Source organism: Tachysurus fulvidraco, chromosome 26, assembly GCF_022655615.1.
Source record: "Tachysurus fulvidraco isolate hzauxx_2018 chromosome 26, HZAU_PFXX_2.0, whole genome shotgun sequence".
Taxonomy (NCBI): Eukaryota; Metazoa; Chordata; class Actinopteri; order Siluriformes; family Bagridae; genus Tachysurus; species Tachysurus fulvidraco.
This window is the reverse complement of record NC_062543.1, coordinates 12,703,633-12,711,848: the sequence shown is the minus strand read 5'-3', so window position 1 is coordinate 12,711,848 and position 8,216 is coordinate 12,703,633. Positions and strand designations below refer to the sequence as shown.

Genomic DNA, 8,216 nt, shown 5'->3' with positions numbered 1-8,216 from the left:
AAAAAACAAGGATGAGGACTGCTCAAAAGTCTGCGCTTACTGCATCGTGTGTGTGTGTGTGTGTGTGTATATATATATATGTATATATATATATACATATATATATATATACACACACACACACACACAGATTCTACTGTAGCTGGGAAGACTACAGTCATAGAGTCCAGTTAAAGCTACGATGATGAGGATGATTAAGTGTGTAACCGAACATTAGATTCATCCTCAGAACCAATCATCGCATCCGACTCGATCTGGATCTTCGTTGTTTTTTTCCCAAAACAATGGACTACATTCTCAGGATATTGTTTTTATAAATCATTAACTTTTTTCAGGCTCCATATCTATCTCGAAATACGTAAAAACAGTGAAGCCCCGGGAGACACTTTGGATGCGTAAATTGTTCATACGGAAGCTAACACAAGGTCCATCTGACGGTATGGGCGGCCGTTTTTCTCCTCCGTTTTCGTTATTCTGTTATTTCACACCGTGTGCAATGAACGAATGTCAGTAAGAATAGTCGCGAAGGCGGTTCACGCAAGGTGAGGAAAGCCTTCCGATTTTATGCTTCGTCATACGAACAAGAAGAAGAAGAAGAAGAAATAGAAGAATAAGAATAAGAAGTGGAAGGAAGATTGAAGAAGATCAAGAAAAAAAAAATCCAGCAATGAGTGCTCGAACCCCTAATGTGATTCTTCCGTTCCATACGGTGTAATTCACACACACACACACACACACACACACACACACACACACACACACACACACACACACTCTCTCTCTCTCTCTCTCTCTCTCTCTCTCTCTCTCTCGCTCGCTCAACCCACTGCTCTTTTAGCCAGAGGCTTTTAAAGACTACAAAGCTCCAATCCTCCGAATAAACCTCTGGATTTACATTCATTTGAGTCCAGCTGAAAAGCCTCTGTGTCTATGATGTCGATTCTGTCCTTTCAAAAAAAAAAAAAAAAAAAAAACGGCTTCTACCTTCTCAGCCAGAGAAATTGAGCCATGGCACTGACCTCACCCTCATGCAGAAAGGTGCACTCAGCAGTGCAGGATCTTCATGAAGGCCTTCCGAAACTCCACGTTGAAAGTGGTGTATATGATGGGGTTCACGGCACTGTTCACGTATCCCAGCCACGTGAAGGCATTGTACATTTCCAGAGGCACATAGCAACTGGCACAGTGTGTCTTCAGGATGTGAGTGATGAAGAAGGGCAGCCAGCATATTATGAAAACACCTGGAAGAGAAGAACCCTGGTGTGAAATACAAATAAAAGCATGTTTCATGCTGACAATACAGGCGTTACCGCTGACAGAAAACCTTTTGAGGTTCAGGTTCTCTTGAGACACTAAACACACCTAAGAAATATACACGCTCACCGGAGGAATGTCACATGTCACGAGGAACACCGGTACCCTTTCAGGATCATGCACTTATCCAGTCAGTCAAGCGTTTGACAGCATTACGGTGCTTAAAATCAGGCAGATAAGGGCCGAGAGCTTCGGTTCATGCTCACGGAGGAAATACGTGATCTCAGTGATCTTGCCACCTGAATTAGCTGGTTTGAGTTTTTCAGAACCTGGGAGTTATTATAATAAGCAATTTCTCTAGATTTTATACAGAATGCCAAACAAAAAAAAGACAAGCATGACTGGCAGGTCTTTGTGTATAAAGACATTGTTGATCAGAGAGGGTCAGAAAAGAATAGGCAGATGGGGTTGAGTTGACAGGAAGACTAGGGTAACTAGGGTAACTCAAATAACCACCGTTTATGGCTGTGATGAGCAGAAAAGCATCTCAGATGCTGAACCATGAGGTGAATAAGCCAAAACATCATAAGACCACATCAGGTTCTATTTCTTTCAGCCAGGAAGCAGAATTTGAGACTATATACTACAGACAACCTCAAGTTTGGACAAACCCTGATTCTTTTGTAATATCTGACAGTTCAGATAATTCAGACCTGTGATACTCACACTAACCATGTCTGAGACTGTTGGATTGAAGCTGGATTCAGCTTAATATTATTCTAGAGAAAGCGTTTCGACTCAGTACTCACCCAGAACAATGGCAAGCATCTGCGTGGCTTTCTTCTCCTTGTGCTGTGACATCTTTCTCTTGCTCATGGGCTTGGCGACGTTGGTGCGTGTCTTGCCATTGGACAAGGTCTGCGTTTCAAAAGCTTTGGCACCCTCTGGCATCTGGGCGTCCTTGGCATGGCCGTTCTTCTCGTCGGAACTGGGCTGCCACTCATCTTGCAAGGGCGAAGCGTGAATCTGACTAGTCATCATAGAGCCTGTCGCAGCAGGCGCCAGCTTCAACTTTTCAGGTGGACTCGGGATGGCCATAAGACCCACTTCCACATTGCTGTCCTGCTGCATCACCTCCTTTATCACCAGCTGTAAAAGGATGTCACAGAGCTTGCTAATGTATGTGGCTCAGATGATGACAGTACTATTTTTCGCTTAGATCTGAATAAAGAGCCATTTTAGCCATTCAGATCTAAGACCATTTCATACCATTCCAGCAAAAAAAAGTATTGCAATATATTTTCGGATGCAATTATACGGTCAGATTTTTGATTTATTAGCTCGCAGCGACATACAGTTCATGATCTCCCAACGAGAGACAACAGACCTTTTTAAATACTGCAGGACAAGATACTGCTGTAAAGTTTTTTAGAAAGCGATTCATAAATGTATGTGCACATACATGAGGGAAAAAAGAGCATCTAACATACTGTTTTCTTGTTTTTAGCGGGCATGCTCCCGTTGGTCTTTACGACGACTGTGTGGAGTTTCACATCCTCTGGGTGTGTGCACTTTTCCTGAAGTGTAAAGACAATAAAGAATGATTTAAGCTTGTGGGTTTATATTACACGGTGCCACAGAAATAGTTTTCTCGATCTGCTGTTTTTTATCTGAAATCTTAAGTGTCCCATAATTTTTTTTCCCTCATAGAGTTAGGCAACAACGATCACTGTAGAAAAGAGGAAAAACAAACAAACAAACAAACTGGATTATAAGTGTAGCTTTTTGTTTTGTTTGTGACAAACAAATCTCATGGACTCGGAAAGGTAATTATAAAGAAAATACAATACAAGTAATGAATACAAGTAAATCATGGCACAGTAGGTGAGCCTGATAATTCCTCTTGTGCAAAAGACAAGGAAAAGTGAAACAGAGGACAAAGAGTACTCGTAACCTTTTATTAGTGGGTGGACTGGTCTGCGTCTCAGTTGTATTGCTTCTTGTGGAGGATCTGTTACCAGCCTTTGGGAAGCGAACCATCGAATGAGCTTGGTTGTACGTATTGCTCGAGAGACTTGTGTTAATTACTGTACCACATCGCTGTTTCTTTAATCTCTGCATTCTCCACATTGTAAAAAAAACAGTAACGTGCACCACCGTAATCCCAGATCCAAACTAGACAATTACGCTGTTGGAAATTGACTGTAATTGTTTATGTGGCTTGGTTTTCCCAGCCATTAAGCTGTACTTTTTTTTAATGCTGTCTACTGGGTAATGCATATTCAGTTTGCTTTAGGCCAAACAGCTCATAAAATAATGACAGACGCACGAGAACAGTTAAAACGTGAGCGTCTGAACTCAAACGAATCGGCACGTTACGTCACTGTAGAGCTTTAACTACGACTGGGTAGATGCCGTGCCTCGACCGTGCACCAGAATACATCACAGAACAGGTCAAAGAGCTTTGCAGTCAACAGACTTTCCTCAGAACTCACTGAACTGAATCAGTGCTCATGAATCTAGTTCCCCAAACGCTTTTAGGCTATACGAAAGCTCAAGAACTCATTTAACGCGCTCACTTCACACTTCGCTTCTCTACGTTCTGTAAGAGCACACCGAAAACTTGTGATGAATGACCGTAATCATCCCTTTAATGAAAGATTGCACGATTGTAAAACAGCGACTTTTAGAATCCCTCTGGAAAATAGTCCGAGGCATTAGCCACAGCTGCTAAAATAATTAATTTGAGCAGCTGCTCAAACAAGCGTCTGACGTGAGTGGGGTACTCTGGGGGCGTGCTTCACCTTGAGAGGAAGCTGAGGCTCGGCGTCCGCCCTCTGGCAACTGCGCTTGGTGTTCACTCTTTTCCGTCGTTTGCGCAGCACCACGTAGATCTGCACATAGACGAGGAGTGTGATGATGAAGGGTACGTAGAAGGACATGATGGAGGAGTACACCACAAAGGCCGGGTTGGCAATCTCGCACACGGTGTCGTCACGTGTTGCTGAGGAAATAGATTAGGACGTTAATTTACTGTTACATTAAAGCCCTGGACCACAAACTGTACAATGAATTAGTAACTGTCGGTGTGTCAAGACAATGTCACTCTATCATTATTTCAAATTAATATCTCATTATTTTAAATAGTCATTATTTCATTTGACTTGTGACTTGATATACCAAGATTCATTTTGTCATTATCATGTTCTTGTGTCTCGTAATATTAAGATTGTGTCATTTTGTCATCATCATGTTTTTGTGAGTAAATTTCTTAAGATTGTTTCATTCTGTCATCACGTTTTTGTGACTTGATTCATTAAGATTGTGTCATTCTGTCATCATGTTTTGTGACTTGATAATTGTGATTGTGTCATTATGTCATCAAAGTGTTTTTGTGAGTAAGTTTCTTAAGATGGTGTCATTCTGTCATCATGTTTTGTGACTTGATCATTATAATTGTGTCATTATGTCATCATCATGTTCTTGTGAGGAAATGTGTTAATATTGTGTCGTTCTGTCATCAACAGGTTTTTGTGACTTGATTCATTAAGATTGTGTCATTATGTCGACTTTGTGACTCGTTATTTCAAGATTGTGAGTATGCGCTTTTGTATTTGCTTTTAGATCTCGTTATTTCAAGACGGCCATTATTTTGTTCTTATGTCTTGTTATTTCAAGGCAGTGGAATTATTTTATTATTTTGACAACTTATTTTAATTCATCTGTCATCGTTTTGTGTCAGCCGTCATAACATTTTTTGAAAATGTCACAGACATTATTTTACTTTACAGTAGATGTCATCTTATTAAAATAGTGTCCCTGTCATTACTTTGACATATTTGTAATTATTTTTCTATCTCGTTATTTAAAGAACTCTATTTGAGATTATGATCTATAAGTGAGCTGAGGTTGAGGCCGAGTCTGAGGCATCTAGAGATCTACCAGCTCCAGTTAGACTCTGCGATACTATAGAGGAGATCTGAACTCCTTGGGGTCTTTTACATCAATACAACATTTATCAGACTGTACATTTATAATCACACCCTCCAGTGTCACCCACATGAGGATGAGGTTCCCCTTTGTGTCTGGTTCCTCTCAAGGCTTTACCTTCTAAGGGAGTTTTTCCTCACCACTGCTGCCTGAGTCACCTCAGACTTGCTCATTGTGAATAAATACATACACATTGTGAACTAAATCTATCTAATATTAATCTTGAATTTTGTATTATATTAATCTTCATATTATTCTTTATAATAACCGTTTGCTCTATGTTTATGTTCAGTAAAGCTGCTTTGAGACGATGTCAAGTGTAAAAAGCGCTGTACAAATAAACTTGAATTGAATTGAATTGAATTCACAGACCATGCCATTCTGGCTTTTGACCTTTTTTTCTTCCAATTTCCTTTTTCCTTTGCTAATTTAATACTTGGCATTTGTTATGTTGTTGTTGTTCTTCTTCTTTCGGCTGCTCCATGTGCAAGGTCGCCACAGCGGATCATCCAAACCGCATATCTGATTGTGAGGTTTTATGCTGGAGACCCTTCCTGACGCAACCCTCCTATTTTATCTCAGTTAACCCCTCAGAACCCAGGCTGCAGCGGGGAAAGCACAGGATCCTGCCCCTGGACCACAAGGGGACGTGGTATTTTTTTTATATAAAAAAATAAGACTTGCCATTGCGTTGCATCTCTACTCTAATCGTTGGTAATACTTGACCTAATTTCAGAACGATTATATCGATCAAAACTACAGTGCTTCAGAGCCTCTTTATATTTGTGTACAAATCCACCCACCGGTCTGAAGTTTGCACAGCTGCTGAGGGGAATTTGAAGGAGAACTAATAAAATACCTGTGTTGTTTAGCCCAAACAGCAGGGGGCAAGAGATGGCAAAGGACAGAACCCACACCACGGAGATCATAACTGTGACACGGCGCTTGGAGCTGTACCGTGTGTTGTACAACAGCGGCATGGCAACAGCTGTGTACCTGCAGGAGCGGTCCAGCCGAGTGGGAAGGAGAGACAGACAGAGAGAGAGAGAGAGGGATGGAGATAAAGATTGTGTCAGACAGGGGACACAAATTAAAACATGGACACATGATATGACACCAGGTACTAAAATAACCACCTTTTGTTTTGAACGTTTTTTTTTTTTTAATCATACATAATTATAATCTTCGGTTTTCTACATCGACAATCGCAAATGCTGCAGTCACCTGCAGACTACCTGCTGTTTTAATTGGTTGTCCGAACAACCTTCAGAGACCAAAGTGTAACTTTTATACACTCTGTAAAAGCAAACCCTCTCTATCTCTCGCTCTGTCTCTTACAGTACAAACAACACAGACACACAGACACAGACACACAGACACACAGACACAGACACAGACACACACACACACACTCTCTGGGTCTCTGTTGACACACAAACCTGTTGATGCGCATCATTTAGTCAGACCATTGCTCAGGATTGATGGCAATTTCATGGGAGACCTACCTGTCGATACTAATTGCACACAGATTAAGAATGCTGGCCGTGCACATCATGACGTCCAGAGTGACAAAAATGTCACAGTGAATTTTACTGAAGCGCCACTCACCCACCACCTGCAACATAAACACACAGCCTAGGATTAATTATGTAATAAACATGTTAAAGGAAAAGAAGTTACATATAATGTAGAAGTTACATAGAAGTTACATCTGACCATCATTTCATTTTATCTGTCCAGACGAGACAAAAAGACAGGCTTAAATCTCTCTGGGTTTGATGCGGTATTTAGTCAGAAACATGTTTGATCGCATTTATTTCTGGTCTCGTTCCAAGCAAAACCCATTAGGAGGTGAAGAAAACAAACAAACAAACAAAAAAACAGCACCCAGATGGACTTAAATGCTTATTTGCAAGCCTAATCCAGGGCCTGATGCGTATTGCTTTTTCAAGAAGATTTTTCAGATGCCATCTGCAGTTTTGAACGGATAAATCGGTATAAATCAGTACGAGGAATGAAATGATTTGTATTCAATTTCCACAGCGTGCTACGTGCAATTTGTTTAGTGAATCATCAAAGTTTCTGCCTGATGGCAAAGCAATATGTCAGGAAAAGTAAAGGAGACATTGGTACTGCAACAGAGAGAAAAAAAAAAGTCAGGTTACTCCCTCTGAACATTTATTGCCATATAAGAGAAATCTGTCTGTCTGTCTGTCGGTTAATACATTTACATAAAAATCTATATCTGCTTGTGAGTTTATGCATTTAAGCTTAAGGTTTATTTTATTAGTTTAAAAAAACAAACGATTAAGGAAAACATATTTAATTTAAACGCACAATCTTAAAAAAAAAAGAAATCTGCTTCTTCCAATCAGAATCTGTAATCGTTGTTTACAAAACTTTTTTTTTTTTTAAATTGCCTGTGTGTTCTCAGACATAACTGTCACAGCATTTATTGCGATATCGATATTATTCTTTAACTATACTGCACTACAGCCATATGACTGGAACAGAAACACTCAGGCATGATTTAACACCGGCAGAATCGAACGAATGCGCCACACTCTCGCCGTATATTACATACTCGAATAAAAACGTAATTATCAGAAGTCGCAAGCGGGACAAACTGTTCGTAGAGAATAACAAAAATGCTCGTTTGCCTTTTACTTCAGCTAGAATCTGTCGCATTAGCTAGCTTTTTATTTTATAGCTTTTATTTTTTTCTCCTAATCAATTCGGTTTCCAGGCAACTAAAGCATTCGAAGCTTCCGCTTGTGCAGTGGACCGTCTCGTAAGTATAATATATATCATTTGTTCTTCTCTAAACCGTAGTTGTTTAGGAAAGCGGTCTCTCAAATGTTCAGCCAGATTATTGGAGTTATGCAATGTTTCTATTACCATCCATTTCTTTCTGCTATAACATGTCAGCCATCCTGAAAGACCTACCATTCGCACATCACACATGTCTTATA

The 8,216-nt window shown here is 40.2% G+C and overlaps 1 protein-coding gene across 1 annotated transcript in view; it reads right to left on the bottom strand.

Annotated features, from left to right (window-relative positions):
• Positions 1–939: 939 nt before the first annotated feature.
• drd2b (dopamine receptor D2b) overlaps positions 940–8,216 on the bottom strand; it is a 37,052-nt gene continuing 29,775 nt past the window's right edge. The window contains exons 3-8 of the mRNA XM_027178580.2: positions 6,750–6,859; positions 6,104–6,240; positions 4,059–4,258; positions 2,745–2,831; positions 2,064–2,403; positions 940–1,241 (exon numbers count right to left, since the gene is read on the bottom strand). Of these exons, the coding sequence (XP_027034381.2) occupies positions 1,045–1,241; positions 2,064–2,403; positions 2,745–2,831; positions 4,059–4,258; positions 6,104–6,240; positions 6,750–6,859 (1,071 nt within the window). The 3' untranslated portion in view covers positions 940–1,044. The remainder of the gene's footprint in view (positions 1,242–2,063; positions 2,404–2,744; positions 2,832–4,058; positions 4,259–6,103; positions 6,241–6,749; positions 6,860–8,216) is intronic.